The sequence below is a fragment of the Solanum stenotomum genome, chromosome 2 (genome assembly GCF_019186545.1).
Source record: "Solanum stenotomum isolate F172 chromosome 2, ASM1918654v1, whole genome shotgun sequence".
NCBI lineage: Eukaryota > Viridiplantae > Streptophyta > Magnoliopsida > Solanales > Solanaceae > Solanum > Solanum stenotomum.
The window spans coordinates 5,415,673-5,434,228 of NC_064283.1; the positions used below are offsets into that span (position 1 = coordinate 5,415,673).

At 35.6% G+C, this 18,556-nt stretch overlaps 2 protein-coding genes across 2 annotated transcripts in view; both read right to left on the reverse strand.

The window, feature by feature from the left end:
- The window catches only part of LOC125854748 (uncharacterized), a 27,531-nt gene continuing 8,975 nt past the window's right edge, over positions 1 to 18,556 (reverse strand). The window contains exons 2-12 of the mRNA XM_049534324.1: positions 10,551 to 10,795; positions 9,875 to 10,085; positions 9,537 to 9,774; positions 9,306 to 9,456; positions 8,923 to 9,221; positions 1,798 to 3,182; positions 1,426 to 1,667; positions 1,082 to 1,292; positions 739 to 976; positions 505 to 655; positions 1 to 420 (exon numbers count right to left, since the gene is read on the reverse strand). Coding sequence (XP_049390281.1) covers positions 118 to 420; positions 505 to 655; positions 739 to 976; positions 1,082 to 1,292; positions 1,426 to 1,667; positions 1,798 to 3,182; positions 8,923 to 9,221; positions 9,306 to 9,456; positions 9,537 to 9,774; positions 9,875 to 10,085; positions 10,551 to 10,795 — 3,674 coding nt within the window. The 3' untranslated portion in view covers positions 1 to 117. The remainder of the gene's footprint in view (positions 421 to 504; positions 656 to 738; positions 977 to 1,081; positions 1,293 to 1,425; positions 1,668 to 1,797; positions 3,183 to 8,922; positions 9,222 to 9,305; positions 9,457 to 9,536; positions 9,775 to 9,874; positions 10,086 to 10,550; positions 10,796 to 18,556) is intronic.
- Positions 17,934 to 18,556, reverse strand: part of LOC125855525 (G-type lectin S-receptor-like serine/threonine-protein kinase At4g27290) — a 3,045-nt gene continuing 2,422 nt past the window's right edge. The window contains exons 5-6 of the mRNA XM_049535255.1: positions 18,379 to 18,529; positions 17,934 to 18,284 (exon numbers count right to left, since the gene is read on the reverse strand). Of these exons, the coding sequence (XP_049391212.1) occupies positions 17,982 to 18,284; positions 18,379 to 18,529 (454 nt within the window). The 3' untranslated portion in view covers positions 17,934 to 17,981. The remainder of the gene's footprint in view (positions 18,285 to 18,378; positions 18,530 to 18,556) is intronic.

Below are 18,556 nucleotides of genomic sequence, written 5' to 3' on the forward strand. Positions count from 1 at the left end.
ATCCAAATTGCTGTTTAATATAGATGTTGTTATATTAGTCAAGAATCAAACTTCTATGCTATTTCTAAAATTACTATTCATGTGCACACAAGTCAAAATAGTTTTCTTGTTTACACTCTACCGAGGATCTAGCAATGTGATTGTGACTTCATTTTTTGAACTTCCTGTCTGCGATCCTGATTTTTCTTTATCAAATATGTTTCGTTCTGTGAAAAATCCCGGTTCTTTTGCTTTTGGCAGTAGACTCTCATTAGCCAACATATGAACCACAGAAGACATGTTTGGTCTATCAGCTGGATTTTGTTGCACGCATAATAAACCCACATGGATTAACCTCAAAACTTGAGATATATGGAAAGAATTGTTTAGTTGCTCATCAATTAGTTCCAAGGACATATCTTCTTTGTAAAGCTTCCATGCCTGTTTGAGTTTAGATATTATGAATCATGACAAATTCTATTATTGTAAAGAAAAGAATGACCGAGAAGGTTATACAGTGCTTACATGACCGAGAAGATTAAGGTTGTGATCTTGATGGACAAATCCTCTATTTCTCTTGCAACTCACAATCTCTAACAACAAGACACCAAAACTAAAAACATCTGATTTTACCGAGAAGATCCCATCTACTGCATATTCTGGGGACATGTACCCACTGTGCCAACAAAACAACACCAAAAGAATTAAAGAAGAAAAATGTCATATGAGAGTACATTGTATGATATTAGAGATCCTTACTGTGTCCCAACCACATTGCGTGTTTTTGCTCCCATCTCATTTCCTGCAACACTTCTAGCCATGCCAAAGTCTGATATTTTAGGATTCATATCTGTATCTAGCAAAACATTGCTTGCTTTAAGGTCTCTATGGATAATTCGTAGTCGAGAATCTTGATGAAGATATAATAAGCCGCGAGCAATTCCATTTATGATGTTGAAACGCTCTGGCCAATCAAGTAATTTGCTCTTTGTTTTATCTACAAATTAAAATAAGCTTTCTTGTCAGCAGTTTCTTTAATGTTTTGACTAATAGATCAAAGTATTACTCATTTTAGCTTGTGTAGTAGGTTAGAAATCCATACCAAATATGTATGAATCCAGGCTTTTGTTAGGCATGTATTCATATATCAACATCTTTTCTTCCCCTTGGATGCAGCAGCCTAGAAGTCTCACAAGATTTCGATGCTGAAGCTTGGCAATGTAGATAACTTCATTCTTGTATTCATCAAGTCCTTGCATGGAAGTCCTTGACAGTCTCTTCACAGCAATTTCTTGTCCCTCTTCCAGCACTCCCTAGAAATTGAAAATGTATAATAGCAGAACATAGATTTTGCAAAGACGAGAATATTATAGAATGAAAATTATCTGTAACATTCTTATCTTGAGCATAAACTAGTTACTTTACCAACAAATTTGCATTGTGTACCTTGTAAACAGGTCCAAATCCACCCTCTCCAATCTTGTTGTTGAGTGAAAAGTTATCTGTGGCTCTTGTTATGGTTGACAATTGGAACAGTGGCAGCTCAAAATCTTCTTTGTGTTGCAGTTTCTTCTTCTTTTTCCGTTTGTACAACAACAAAATCAGGCTAAGCAGAATCATTGCCATCAACAATGAGAAACTCAATGTGAGTATCTTTGCCTTCTTTCTTTTTGAACCTGCCTCAGATTCTACAATCAATTTCTTAAGTCAGCTACTGCAAATCGACATAGGCCACTAACTTTGCATAATACCATCTCTATGTGTTGAAAAACTAAGTGTAAGAAACACATCAAGGAAATTTCTTAAACAAGTTCTTACCTTGCTCTGAAGAATCCATCCTGATGTAAATGTCTTGTCCTCTTTCAGACAGCCTTCTGATGTCAATCAATTCCCCAAACCATAGTAAGCAGCCTTTGTCTCCGTTGCTTATATCTAGACTTGAATAAGCTGTGCAAGAGCAGTTCCTGAAGCATACCTTCCTACAGTCTTCGAGTGTCATTGTTTTATTGTAATGAGAGTGCTTAGTATCCGGTAACTTGATTCCAGAATATTTTATGAACACATGTTCCTTGTTGCAGTCTAGAGGTGTCTTCCGTACGCACCCTTCTAACCAATCTCCCCTTTCCCATTGTTGTGGATATTTAGCTACAAACTTTTCCAGACATCCACAAACCGGAGTATTATCTATGTCACAGCTCCCATAGGCACCACATAAGCTATGTGTATCACAATTATCCGCTGGTAAATTGTAGTAAATATGCCATCTCTTTGTCCGTTCCACCCACGTCAAACGTTGTATATAACCGCTGCTAGTCAGGACTAGTCTTGTTATAGTCGAACTGTTAATGAGTGTATAGCCATAGTAAACCTCCTCCTCATTGAAACCAAATTGGAAATGGCAGCATTCTAGTAGAGGTATGGGTGACCCACTCCACTGTAAACCATTCCATGGTCCTATACGAGCCGATACACTTGGGCCACGTTTGGTGAGTAACTGTGGATATCCAGTAGGATCGATGGTACGAGTGAATTCACCTGGAGCTGGATCATTATCTTCCTTCCATGCTGAAAGGTAAACCTCATGTCCAGTTCTAAAATTCTTGCCTAGCTTCATACCAGGCAAGTGCGTATCCGTTGGAAAATTGAAACTCTCCCAGAGGAAATCTTCTGGATTGTCAACATTTTCATCCTTAACAACAAGATTACCAGAATCTAAAAGCACTGCAACTGGATTTTGGACTGATCTTGAGGTGTTAGTGGACCATATAGTTTCATTCTTGTCGTTAAGAAGAGTAAGTATTCCCGGCTTGGTGACCTTCAAAACGACTGAAGATGTATTGGTGAGTGGTTTCTCTCTGTTTGCAACCCATACAACCGTTTGTACATGAGAAAGAATTTGCTTGTACCATATCCCAATATATCGATTTGAGGAACCGCTGGAGCTGAAAAATCCCAGCTCAAAGGTTCCACCGTTTGAAACAATAGTTTCACCATCTATGATGGATTGATTTGTAGTGATTAAGTTTGTAGAAAAATTATTGTGTATAGAAGAGCAGAAAGCCAACAGAAAAAGTAGGAAGAAACAAGTTTCCATAGATATGCCTTGAGGTCTAAGCGTTTGATCAGCTATACATTTATGAAATTTGCATTTATTCCATATGATCCTTTGGGACACGGCACCATATTTATTCCGTTTGAATAGTCGTTAACAATGGCGGTTGTAGACGGGCAGTTGAAGTTTGTAAGGCTCTTAAACAAATTTTACATAAAAATTGGAATTGATGAGAAACTCTGTTCCCATTTTGGAAAAAGAAGAGTAGAAAGACAATACAAGAAACTAGCTAGCGTCCATTATTGATGTTACCTAAGTCTTTGGTCGCCTATTGATTGACTATGATTTTGTCTTTAGAGACAAATTTCACTTAATGTGATGTTGCAGTGTTGAAATTCCGTAGCACGTTTTTGAATATTTATAGTTTTTCACACTTCACAGGCTCTGAAAGAAAAAAAAAAANCATAAAAATTGGAATTGATGAGAAACTCTGTTCCCATTTTGGAAAAAGAAGAGTAGAAAGACAATACAAGAAACTAGCTAGCGTCCATTATTGATGTTACCTAAGTCTTTGGTCGCCTATTTATTGACTATGATTATTTTGTCTTTAGAGCCAAACTCACCTAATGTGATGTTGCAGTGTTGAAATTCCGTAGCACATTTTTGAATATTTATAGTCATTCATACTTCACAGGCTCTGAAAGAAAAAAAAAAAAAAAAGATGTAAATATTCATTTTTTAAAAACAGCGTCTGGACAACGGCAACATTTAATTAAAAAAAAATGGACCATTTAGGAAGAAAACAAGATAGAAATTTCATGATTGTGATGTTAATATGATAAGTCATTTTCTGCGCAATTAATTAGTATAAGAAGTCTATGTCCATTCCAAAAAGACCTGACTTTTGAGGAGAATACAAGCGAGTGAGCGACATACGGGCCTAAGTCTTAATAAAGTCGGAGATAATATCTTATATGGTGTTACCGAACAACATAGGAATCAAGATAGTTCACTTACACTCTGTTTGGATCATTGTTACCCATTGTATTGTATTGTATCGTTATCATACCTACAATGTTTGTTTTGATTGTTACTTAAAATGTATTGTATTGTATTGTATTGTTAAATTTCGTTGTTACGTAACAATGAAAACCCCAATTTTATGGAACAACTGATTTGGTGTGTTTCTATTGTTACTTAATTTCTTTTTTCAATTATATCATGACATAATATTTCATAATACTTTTTTACCTTTTACCATATATTATTTAATTCTAGTCAAACCTCCTACCCTAGAATAATTTAGGCTATTTTAGTAAATTTATAAATTACAATACAATACAATACAGTCAAACCAAACAATAAAATTGTTATTAAACAACAACAAACAATACAATCTAGTCAAACATTGTATCTACCATACAGTACAATACAATAGAGTACAATATAATACAGTACATTATGAAACAATGGGTAACAATGATCCAAACAGAATGTTAGAAAACTAATCAACTTTATTTTATTACTCAAAATTTACTCATTTTTTTTATATTTCACCTAGATCACCCATCAATATATACTTCTATATCAAAAAGAATGACTTAATATAACTTGACACAAAATTTAAGCAAATAAAAAACTTTTTAATTTTGTAGTTCTAAATTAAAATTACGTCAAATATATAAAATTGTCTTTTGATGTTGTAGCCTTAAATATGTCATGTGTAAAACTAAAATTAAAATATTGTCAAAAAAGAAAAGAGTCATTCTTCTTTTTTTAAACAAACTAAAAAGGAAGTGAGGTGATTCTTTTTGTAAACGGAGGGAGTATGATCTTTTTTGTTAAATTTACCGAAATGAAATTTTATATTTATTTTTGTATCAAATTATTAATGGTACATTTTTGGACTTTTAAAATAAGGGACATTTTTTTTTATAGCTTTTCCGTTTCTTTTTTATATTTTATATATAAATAAATATAATGTTTTTCACTGATGCTCTTTTTTCCGTCACAGGGACGAAGCTTTAAGCCACAAATTAATGGCGCTTTACTTTGAGACTTTCAGGCTCCTGTACCGAAGTCTCCCTTTCCAGACTCCATCTCCGGCAGTCGCCTCTCCGTTGTAACGCTAGGGATCCATATTTTGGTATACTTCTTTGCTGCTACTTTCATGATTTTGATATTTGGGGAAAATTGTTGGTGGAGTGATTCTGTTGTGAATCAAGTAGACTTTGTACGGGCTTATGTGTTAGAAGTGGTGAATGGGGCTGATTTAGATGGAATTATTGGGCCGAGTAAAATATTAGAAGGCTTATCTCTATCTCTAGTTACTTGATATTTCAGTACTTCTCCTTGTAATTCAAGTGTTGTTATTGTAATTTGGCTATCTTATTATATAATGTTTGGATATTTGTGTTGAGAATTCGAGTTTGTTTATTGGTGCTTTCATCCAGAGGTTTCTCTAATGGAGGACCATAGAGTACTCAAGGCTTCTGTTGATGATTCAATTCGTGATTCAATACNTGTTGAGAATTCGAGTTTGTTTCATTGGTGCTTTCCTCCAGAGGTTTCTCTAATGGAGGACCATAGAGTACTCAAGGCTTCTGTTGATGATTCAATTCGTGATTCAATACAAGAGATGAAGGATTCTATCCGTAAGGATCTCACTGAATTTCGTTCGATGTTGCTGGAGGTTTTGGGGGAAAGGCTATGACCTCTTTTGAACCCAAAATACAGTTACGAACCCCAAATTATGGCAGTTTAGAGGCAAGAATCCGGAGGCTTGGATAGTTCAAGCGGAACATTATTTTGATTTCTATAAAATTGAGGAAGATCAAAAGCTTAATGTGGCGTCGTTCTACCTTGACGGTGAAGCATTGAAATGGTACCAATGGCTATTTCGGAATAATCAATTAATTGATTGGCTGCATTTCGCTGATAAGGTGAGAATTCGATTTAAACAGAAAGAATACGAGTCCACAGAAGGGAAATTCACCAATCTCGGACAGTTACCATATGTGATTGAGTACCAAAATTGTTGTGAGGATAGATTCGGTGAGTCAGATGTACTATTCCCAGGCTGCACATATGTCCATCCACGATGGAGCAACATAACTAACTCACTTTTATGGCAACATCACAGTGAACAATCGGGATGCAAAAGCAATACCAATGCGCGCAAGGTATTTGGTGAATCGTCTGATAGGCACAAAGATGCACATTCTCTCGGTACATCTAGCAAGCCTATTGAACTTTTCATTCCCCCTAATAATCTGGTAAGTTCTATCTCAAAGGTAAATAGTTGTGGTGATGATGTTAAAAATGAAGACAAGAATGATGAAGAAGAAATTGTTTCCATCATAAACAAACCTATAGAACTTGTGATTGCAAATGCAGATAAGCATTCATTCTGGATTAATTCTATAGTATCTACTCCCTGTAACCTTTCCATTTTTAATATTCGCAAAGCTTTGGATGATCGCTGGAATCAATTATTTGCTTACCCTTTCGGGCTTGCTCTACGTTGGGAGGTGATGCTTTCTATTCCTTCCACTTTCAATCATGCCATGCTTATGAGTAAAGTTACTAATGATGGTCGGGACTATGTTGGCTGCTATATTATTTTTTCCTTGGACATGTGTCCTGAACTTGTTGAATGTGATGGTTATGACCTTAAATGTTTGGTTTCTCGAAGCAATTTAGTTGGAAATGGTATAATTTTACATGTATGGGATCCTGGAATACATTGGCAGCTTGTGAATGCAAAGCAACTTAAGAGACCAGTTTGCGCACTAATTGTGCATCAAGGAGAATCTTTCCTTGTTGGTGGTGGAATTGAGAAGAGAGTGGTGCGACGTTGGAATTCTCAGAAATTAGATCACCAACAAATATTTGAAATCGTAAGACAAAAGCATGAGCCTGTTCTTGCAAGGTGGACTACAGAGCGATGTGGTATATATAGATGGGTTGAGGATTTGGACGATAACAATAAAATCAAATGCAACATGTGTCATATAATTGTCCATCAAGATTTTCATGGACTGAGCAATATTCAGAACCTTGTTTCATGTTTCTATCCAGCATGTGCAAAGCTTGAATTTTTAAAAAGTTATTGCTTTTATCCAACCCCATGTGGTATATTAATGGCAAGTGCTAATGCCTTTGTCTGGACATATATTACATTTGCATGGTCTCATCTTGAAGTTGCTTATCATAATGTGGATACAATATTGAACCACATTAACCAGTACATCAGTGTATTGACTAAAAACGAAATGGAAGCAACGTTGTCATTGGAATTTCCTTCAGTCTGTATTGATGTATTTTCACCTCATACTGTAATATTTAGCAATGCAAATGTTGCTGAGAATGTCACGTTTGATATTGCCTTAGTTAGGTGGCTATTAATATATTCCCTCCAAAGGATTGCCCGGGAAGACAAAGAAGACAGAATACTTGTTAAAGCAACTCCTAACATATATCCAAGTCTTAACAAGTTCGCTCCTATGATATCCATATTGTTCTATCCGAACCTTGAGGACAAGGTTCTAATTCAGGATGGGGGTATTGTTGTGAATCAAGTAGACTTTGTACGGGCTTATGTGTTAGAAGTGGTGAATGGGGCTGATTTAGATGGAATTATTGGGCCGAGTAAAATACTAGAAGGTTTTATTTGGGATCCAGGCCCAATTATCAATAGTTAAATAGGAATAGGGATTAGACAGAAGAGTTATGCGTATTATGAAGAAACCGTCTGTTCCTCTCATCTTCTTTTTAAAGTCTTAACTTCTCATTCCCATTCTTATCTCTATCTCTAGTTACTTGATATTTCAGTACTTCTCCTTGTAATTCAAGTGTTGTTAATGTAATTTGGAGTAATTCAAGTGTTGTTATTGTAATTTGGCTATCTTATTATATAATGTTTGGATATTTGTGTTGAGAATTCGAGTTTGTTTCAGATTCTACATTACATGTGTACTCGTTTGAGTTAATTTGCATTCACTTATAGATTAAACTTTATTTAAGAAGAAACGAATCTGATTTCATTCTTTTGAAACTACTTTCTGCCTTTTCTTATTTGTTCTTTACAAAAATAATAATTTATAGTTGGTATATCAAAGTTTCTTTCTGATTGATTCCAATTTTCATTAAAAAAAAATGAAATAATTCGAGAGGGTAGTGTAGTTATCGCTCTATTGAATCAGAAGAATGACTTTCGCCTTTGGAACATATAAGTTCGATACAAATAACAAAGAATAGAAATTAGAGAGCAGTGTCTTTCGCTAGTGGAAAATGCGCAGTTCATTTGAGGTATCATTACATATTTTTATCTCTGATTAGAGTGGTCTCACCCTTTAAGGACTTCTCTGGGTTTTGAAATGGTTCAAAATATATTGCTTCATTTTAGTAGAGTTAGTGAAAAGTCTTTTGGCCTCACGTTATGCTGGGTTTTGAATGGTCAACATTTGGTTATTGAAATAGTTTATTCAAAGAAAATATGATTCTTTCTCAAAAAGTGACTTTGTTGAGAATTTTATATGATCTTACTAGGGGTATAATGCAATATGACAATTTATGTGACGTAAAAGAATGCACTCACTACTTTTTGGGGTGAATGCAGTTTATTGACATCAAAATGAGTTGCACTAATTCAGATGAAAGAACAAAAAGGTCTAAACACTGCAAAGTGAAAAGAGAAAAAAAGCATAAGAATTTTTTTAGAATGGCTCAATGGAGCAAGGCATGACGAGGCGAACTAAATTGTAGTGGATTAAGGTTAGCCCCTCCGTTTATCATCAATTGTTTTTTGCTTGTTTACTATTTTATATTTTGAACCCCCTGGTAAAAATCATGTCTCCGCCACTAAAAAGAGTTACTTTGTCACACTCTACCGAGGATCTAACAATGTGATTGTGACATCATTTTTTGAACTTCCTGTCTGCGATCCTGATTTCTCTTCACCAAATACGTCTCGTTCTATGAAAAATCCCGGTTCTTTTGCTTTTGGAAGTAGACTCTCATTAGCCAACATCTGAACCACAGAAAACATGCTTGGTCTATCATCTGGATGTTGTTGCACGCATAATAAACCCACTTGGATTGACCTCAAAACTTGAGAAATATTGCAAGAATCAGCCAGCTGCTCATCAACTAGTTCCAAGGACTTATCTTCTTTGTAAAGCTTCCATGCCTGTTTGAGTTTAGATATTATGAATCATGACAAATTCTATTATTGTAAAGAAAAGAATGACCGAGAAGGTTATACAGTGCTTACATGACCGAGAAGGTTAAGGTTGTGATCTTGATGGACAAATCCTCTATTTCTCTTGCAACTCACTATCTCTAACAACAAGACGCCAAAGCTAAATACATCTGATTTTACCGAGAACATCCCATCTACTGCATATTCTGGGGACATGTAACCACTGTGCCAACAAAATAACACCCTGAGAATAAAAGCAAGATGTCATACGACAGTATATTGTATAATATTAGAGATTCTTACTATGTCCCAACTACATTGTGTGTTTTTGCTCCCATCTCATTTCCTGTAACACTTTTGGCCATGCCAAAGTCTGATATCTTTGGATTCATTTCTATATCTAGTAAAACATTGCTTGCTTTAAGGTCTCTGTGAATAATTCGTAGTCGAGAATCTTGATGGAGATATAATAAACCACGAGCAATTCCATTGATGATGTGGAAACGCTTTGGCCAATCAAGTAATTTTTTCTTTGTTTGATCTACAAAATAAGTTTTCTCGTTAGCAGTTTCTTTCAGGTTATGACTAATAGATCAAAGTATTACTCATTTTATCTTGTGTAGTAGGTTAGAAATCCAAACCAAATATGTACGAATCCAGGCTTCTGTTAGGCATGTATTCATAGATCAACATCTTTTCATCCCCTTGGATGCAGCAGCCCAGAAGTCTCACAAGATTTCGATGCTGAAGCTTGGCAATATAGATAACTTCATTCTTGTACTCATCAATTCCTTGCATGGAAGTCCTTGACAGTCTCTTCACGGCAATTTCTTGCCCCTCTTCCAGCAATCCCTAGAAATGGCAAATGTGTTAGAGTCCCACATCAGTGGGATGAGGAGAATTTGGACTCCTTATATGATCTTGGGCAATCCTCCCCTCATAAGCTAGCATTTGAGTTGAGTTAAGCCCAAGGTTCATTTCATTACGTGGTTTTAGAGCTAAGCCCATCCCAATTTATGGTTTACCGACGTTGGGCCCCCATATTAATTGTTCTCTAGATGTCCAGTGTGAGACGGGGTCTTTGAGTCCCACGTTGGTGGGATGAGGAGAATTCGGACTCTTTATATGGTTTAGGCAATGCTACCCTCATAAGCTAGCTTTTGGGGTTGAGTTACGCAAGGTTCATTTCTTTACAAACTGTATAATAGCAAAACAGAAATTTTACAAAGACGAGAACATTGCAGAATTAAAATCTTCTCCAACACTCTAATCTTGAGCATAAACTAGTTACTTTACAAACAAATTTGCACTATATACCTTGTAAACAGCTCCAAATCCACCTTCTCCAATCTTGTTGTTGAGCGAAAAGTTATTTGTGGCTCTTGTTAATGTCGACAATTGGAACATTTGCAGTGCAAAATCTTCTTTGAGTAGCAGTTTCTTCTTCTTTTTCCGTTTGTGCAACAAAAAAATCAGGCTTAGCAGAATCATTGCCATCAACAATGAGAAACTCATGAGTGTGAGTATCATTGCCTTATTTCTTTTTGAACCTGCCTCAGATTCTGCAATCAATTTCTTAAATTAGCCATGGTAAATCGAGATAGGCCACTAAGTGTAAGAAACACATCATGGGAAATTTCTTAAACAAGTTATTACCTCGCTCTGAAGAATCCATCTTGATGTAAATGTCTTGCCCTCTTTCAGACAGCTTTCGGATGTCAATCAATTCCCCGAACCAAAACAAGCAACCTTTGTCTCCGTTGCTTATATCTAGACTTGAATAAGCTGTGCAAGAACAGTTCCTGGAGCATACTTGCCTACACCCTTTGAGTGTCATGGTTTTATTATACTGAGAGTACTTAGTATTTGGCAATTTGATTCCAGAATATTTTATAAATACATGTTCCTTTTTGCAATTTAAGGGTGTCCTCCGAACACACCCTTCAGACCAATCTCCCTTTTCCCATTGTTGTGGATATCTAGCTACAAACTTTTCCAAACATCCACAAACCGGTGTATCATCTATGTCACAGCTCCCATAGGCACCACATAGGCTATGTGTATCACAATAATCCGCTGGTAAATTGTAGTAAATATGCCATCTCTTTGTCCAATCCATCCACTTTAAATGTTGTATATAACCATTGCTAGTCAGGACTAGTCTTGTTAAGTCCAAGCTGTTAATGAGTGTAAAGCTATAGTAAACCTCCTCCTCATTGAAAATAAATTGAAAAAAGCAGCATTCTAGTAGTGGTATGGGTGATCCACTCCATCGTAAACCATTCCATGGTCCTATACGAGCCGCTACACTTGTGCCACTTTTGATGAGGGCTTGTGGATATCCAGTAGGATCAATGTGACGTGTGAATTCACCTGCAGCTGGATCATTATCGTTCTTCCATGCTGAAAGGTAAACCTCATGGCCAGTTCTAAAATTCTTCCCAAGTTTCATTTCAGGCAAGTGCGTATCAGTTGGAAAATGGAAGCTCTGCCAGAGGAAATTTTCTGGATTGTCATCATTTGCATCTTTGACAACAAGATTACCAGAATCTAAAAGCACTGCAACTGGATTTTGGACTGATCTTGAGGTGTTCGTGGACCATATCATTTCATTCTTGCCATTGAGAAGAGCAAGTATTCCCCACTTGTTAACCTTCAAAACGACTGAAGATGTATTGGTGAGTGGTTTCTCTCTGTTTGCAACCCATACAACTGTTTGCATATGAGGAAGAATTTGCTTGTACCATATCCCAATGTATCGCTTTGTAGAATCATTGGGGCTGAAAAATCCCAGCTCAAAGGTTCCACCTGATGAAACAACAGTTTCACCATCTGCAATTGACTGATTTGTCGTGATTACATTTGTTGTAGTGGAAATGATCTTGGGTATACAATAGTAGAAAGACAGTAGGAAAATTAGTAGGAAGAAAACAGTTCCCATTTACTATGCCTTGATGCCTAAGTTTAAGTTGTGTGGCCTATATATCACCCACAATAGTTAGATTTTAGACTTCAGGTGTTGTTTCACACTCATGAATTAAATTGTGTTAATTACTACTACTTGACAATTGACATGCCTTTGGGACACGGCATTTACTAGTATTGTTTATATCTACTAGTCATTATCATAATAATTTGTCGAGTAATTATCTTAAAACGTTATTCAACATTCACCATCAATCTCTACAATCAATGTTACAGTCACTGCAGAAGGGAGATTTCAACTACTCCTACTTTGACATCTAAGTTTCTTGGCTGATCTCGTCCAAAATTCAACAAAATCCGGTATGATTATGGATGGACATTTGGTGGTCTTACCTAGGTTCGATTTTTGACTAGAAATTTTTCAAATTCTATTTTTTTTGACATTCTAGTAATTATAGTCCAGTTTTCTCTTAATTGCTTTTTTTTTTTCTTTAGTTTTCAAAAAGTTCACCTCAAATTTTGTATTGAAATTGATATGTCTATACTATCCGAAGGAAAAGCAGAATATTTATATTAAATATAGTGATGCCCCCGACACTCGTAATTCCTTGGGTCCGTCTCTCAAAGAAGAGAAGGAAATTGCCGTGCGAGTTGGGAAAAAGTAGTTTAACTTTCATGTGATAGTAAACTGCGTGAAATGGACTTCCTTCAATTTGTATTTGTAAGTGATATAAATGGAGGACCACACGTCCAACCTCCCTCTTAAATTCATATTTGGAAGTCACTAAAATTGGTAGACTCGTAATATACGTTGGAACGTGAATCTTGTGTTGGAAGACAAGATTTTATTATAATTGATATTATTGTAATATAGTATGAATAATCTTAGTTTATGAATTGGAATTTAGAAAGGTTAATGTATTAGTCTCACATGCATTTAATTAAAATATTGAAATACTAATTGAGGCCAAACACTAGAAGTTTAAATTTCCAAAGAAATTCATCAACTTCATTTGTGTAAGTATTGAACTCTTGTACAGTCAGTTTTAGAAGTTTGAATTGTACAAAAACAATCGTAAGATTTACTTACTAAAATTCAGGATTGATGGAGAATCTAATTTTGTTAAAGTTTTTTTTATTTTTTTTGTAAAGCAAGATACTTATATTAACAATTTAATATGCATCATTACATGGGATGGGCAGAGCAGTACGCTCGCTTAGTAACGTAAGGAAGGATTCAGCAGCATTGTAGCTATTACATACATTAGGAGTTAATATTGGCTTTTGTAATCGAACAAAAATGTTCCTTCCTTGTCTACTTCCAGCGCTTCTGAGACAAACACCGGAGGAACATCCAAGCACAAAAAGGAGTTATCTTGGACTGTTTTTGATCCTTCCCTTGCTAGTGCATCTGCCACCCTATTAGTCTCCCTAAACAAGTGATGGATTGGGGGGCTCGCCAGCTTGCGCAGCAGATCCCTGCAATCAAGAAGCATGTTAGTGTAGGAAGGGTGATCATTATTTATGATGCTTATGAGTTCCTTGCAATCTGTGTTGATCTCTAATGGCATTAGACCTCTGATTGATGCCAATTTGAGCCCCTGTATAAGTGTTGTTAATCCTGCTCTAATGTTATTTGCCAGATGGAGATTTCCTACGAAGCCTACTATCCATTCTTCTTTGGTGTCTCTTATGACTCCACCTATTCCACTTTTGCTTGGGTTTCCTTTTGAGGATCCATCAGTATTCAACTTGTAGCCTTGTATAGGAGGAATCCATCTGATCAAAGTTTTGATCGTTTTTTCCTTTAGGCAAGTGTTTCCCGTAAGGGTGTAGAACTCGATGGCTTGGTTAAGAATTTTTTTGGTGCAGATGTCAGTTTTAGTGTTCTGGTGGTAATTTTCATTCCTCTTGAGCCATATGTTCCATAGGAAGAAGGGGAATCCCTCTTTCCAGCTAATGTATTTTGTGTTTAAAAGTACTTGGAGATTTTTAATGATGTTTAGCCAATCACTCCCTTGGGTATTCCCAATCTGATTTATGGATTGTAGCACTTTGAGACTTTTCCACATTTTTCTTACAGTAGGTATAGCATTCTACAAAAATATGTTCTATTGTCTCCATTTTGTTACATATGTGGCATAGTGGGTCAATCTTTATTCCTATAGAATATAAATACTTTCGAGTAGGTAATCTTTTATGTTGGCATAGCCAAATGAACTATTTTATTTTGTTTGGGCAGTAAAGGGGCCATATCCAACTGAAGCTATCAGAAGTAATGGTCTTATCTTGTTCTGCTAGCATTTTATATACAGAGGTCGTTGATAGTGTTCCTCGAGGGCTTGGCCTCCACATAGCCTTATTTTTTCTGTTATGGGATATGTATGTACAATTTATTTGTAGGAGGATATCCTTCGAGAGCTCAAAGGTTATTACGTTTAAGTTCAGAATGTTGTTCTTTAGGATTACTTCTCCCACTCTAATGTTATTTTCTTTTTTTCTAAGGGGGCCCTGTATTTGTTCCCTAATTGTTTTCCCATTTGGTAGCCAAACATCGTACCAGAAGGATGTCGACTTCCCATCTCCCAGAATCCATCCCATGCCTTTTCTGCATATATTCCAGCCTGTTAGCATATCTTTCCAGAGTTTGCTATGTGTAATGTTGGCTTTGGTATCCTTATCTAATTTCATATTGCTGGAATACTTCCTTAGTAAAACTGAGGCCCATGGCAAATTTGGTTGTTGAAAAGCTCTCCAAGCTAATTTGGATAGGAGAGCTAAATTTTTTGTTTCTGATCTTTGGACACCCAATCCCCTTTCATTTTTTTTGGAGGTTACTACTTTCCATTTAACCATATGTAATTTCCTTTTCTCACTAGTGGATCCCCAAATGAAACTACGTTGTATTTGATCAAATTTTTTTTTATAGTTCTTGGTAATTTTATCATTTGCATGATATGAGTGGGAATATTATTTAGACAGGCTTTCGCTAAGGTAGTGCGTCCTGCTAGATTAAGAAATTTTGTCTTCCATCCTACTAGTTTCGATTGGAGGTTGTCAATAATGAATTGGAAGTCGTTGTTTGAGCTTCTTTTGTGCATAATTGGGAAGCCTAAGTATTTTCCAAAATGATTGCCTTTTTTTATATTCAGCTTCTTGGATATCATGTTGCTTGTATTGTCAGGACAATTTTTGGAGAACATTAGTTTTGATTTGCTCGTGTTTACTACTTGTCCAGAGGATTCGCAAAAGCTTTTCATTATTTTCAGAATACACTTACAGTTGGCTTCATTAGCTCTACTCATCAGTACTAGGTCGTCTGCAAAAAATAAGTGTGATATCAAGGGCCCTTTGTGGGATATTTTTATTGGAGATCAGTTTTTCAGTTGGACCTCCTGATCTATTTTCCTAGATAGGATTTCCATACAGAGGATAAAGAGGTATGGCGATAGTGGATCCCCTTGTCTTATCCCCATTGATGGTTCAAAGAATTATGTTTTATCTCCATTGACTAGGATCGATATTTTACTTGTCGTAACACACGACATGATAAGGTTTATAATATTACGAGGGAAGTGAAAATAGATAAGAGTTTCTCTGATTAAGGACCATTCTATTTTGTCAAAAGCTTTCTCGAGGTCTATTTTTAGAATTAGGTGTGACTTCTTCCCTTTCATTTTTCCGAAGTGGGAAATGATTTCTTGCATGATGATGGCATTATCTGAGGCTTGTCGATTTTTTAGGAAACTTGTCTGGCAGGGCCCAATTAGTTTATCCATAAAGGGCCTCAGCCGTTGGGAAATAATTATACGAACGTTTGCTCTAAATAAAGAAGTTGATAGCCATTTGATGTGTTTTTCTGTATTTTTTCTTTTCTTTTTTTCCTCCCAAGTAATTTAATACTTACTATAGTTTAACTATAGGGACCAGTGACGACTATTTAAGCATTAAGGTTACAAACTTTGACAACATTTTATTTTGTTAAATGAGCATCAAACAATAATCTCGTTTCCTCGCGATGAGCGGATAGGAGAAAAATAACATGATAAAATAAATAATCTACTTTTTATCACTAATATCTTCTTCTTCTTTTCTATAGGAATAATCAAATTTTTTTTTCACAAAATGACTTATTTAAATTATGTGTTAGCTGATAAAAAAAATATACAATTCATTGAAAAATCATTCTTTTACATCATCACCCATTCATCATTTTGTCGGTACAATGCCACATGAGTTTTAAACAAAATTACATCGTTATGGCTTATATTCTAAAACATATTAGAATTAAATGAAACAGAAATTCTTTTTGGTGTGGTATATGAAAATTCTCCGATACAAATAAAAAAGTCAAAATTATCACTTAGCTTCTTACCATATCTTAATTACTCTCAAATTGAAAAGCCACTAAAAATCTAAGAGTAAAATAAAATTATTCTCTCAATTTAAAGCTCCGTTACGAATATGTAGTAAAAACAATTTTTTTGTGCATCCCCTGGGCGGCCTTGCTATCATTTGTAGGACGAGTCGTTAACCTACGTTCGTACATTTCAACATGCCTCCTTGGGACTTAGCTCTGAAGATGAATTTCCGGTTAGGAGAACAGTTAGAGGTAGGAAGAGCTGCCGACACGAACAGTTAAGAATTCTCGCTTCAAGGCTATCGGCCTATTCGCGCCATGAAGAGCCTTTTCCTCTGTGAACTTGCCCATAAGACACGATAAAAAAGTCAAAAATTGGGCTTCCAAACGCCTTACTATAAAGAAGCTTCGGCCCCTCGGTATCTTACACGTCTTCTCTGATCCTGCTGAAGCAGCTTTCTTTCTTCAAGTAGTAAAGTCACTCCGATTTGTGTATGACTTGAGGCTCTAAAGTCTGTATATTTTTCCCCTAGTAACTTAATCGTATTCGACTTCTATCGCAAATCTAAAGTCCAATTGTTAGAGTGAATAAAGTTATTCAATAGAGAGAATTAAAAAAAAGGGGTCCCTTATATCCAAGTATAACTTCAAAAATATGTGGTGAATTAGCAACTACTTCTTCGTGCTTAAGCAGAAATCTCGATAGTCCCTTCTATCTTGGGTAGCGGACAGTAAGTAGTGGAAACCAAAAAAAAGAAAAATCATCAAAACTAATCTTCCGGAATTTTCTCTTCCTAGTCAACTTCTCCATTTTTAGAGTTAATAACTTTGATGGTCACTCAACTATTAACTATTTTCACAGAAAGTCACTTAACTTTCATTTTCAACTCAAAAGTCACTCAACTATGACTTATTTGCATAGAAAGTCACTCATCCTATTTTATTATTATTTTCACTAAAATTTGCTAACATGAAATATTTATTTTTAATCAAAATTTTAAAAACCAAATACATATCCATTTAAACCATTTAATGACCCGCTCCATTTAATCCGACCCGCTAAAAATATGATATTGAACTTTTTATTTGATCATTAGTTCCCCAAAACATTCTCTCTTGTCTCAATTTTCTCCTAGCGTTCTTCTTCTCTTTTTTTTTTTACTTTTTAAAACTTTTTTTAAACTCTAAAAACAAATACAAGCCCTCAAAGTGGCCTGTTAAATATACAGACAGCTAAAGAAAACGTTGGAGATATACAGACAAAAGGTTTCATTCCATTAACATATATAAAAAAAAGTTGGAGCTATTAAATATTAAACTTCTTGACAGCTAAAGAAGCCAAGATTAATTAGGCAAGAAATCAGAATGCAAAATAAAACCAAAAAAAAAAACGCAAAAAAGAGCTACCCAGGATATCTTTCCTATTCATGTGCACACAAATTTAAATTGTTATTTTGTCACACCTACCGAGGATCTAATAATGTGATTGTGACTTCATTTTTTGAACTTCTTGTCTGCGATCCTGATTTTCCTTCGTCATGTACATTTCGTTCTGTGAAAAATCCTGGTTCTTTTGCTTTTGGCAGTAGACTCTCATTAGCCAACATCTGAACCACAGTAAACATGCTTGGTCTATCATTCGGATGTTGTTGCACGCATAATAATCCCACTTGAATTGACCTTAAAACTTGAGAAATGTTGCAAGAGTAAGCTAGCTGCTCATCAGCTAGTTCCAACGACCTATCCTCTTTGTAAAGCTTCCATGCCTGTTTGAGTTTAGATCTTATGAATCATGAAAAATTCTATTTTTGTAAAGAAAAATATGACTTGTGTGTGTAATACAGGTTAAACAGTGCTTACGTGACCGAGAAGGTTAAGGTTGTGATCTTGATGGGAAAATCCTCTATTTTTCTTGCCACTCACAATCTCTAACACCAATACGCCAAAGCTAAACACATCTGATTTTACCGAGAAAATCCCATCTACTGCATATTCAGGGGACATGTAACCACTGTGCCAATAAAACAACACCATGAGA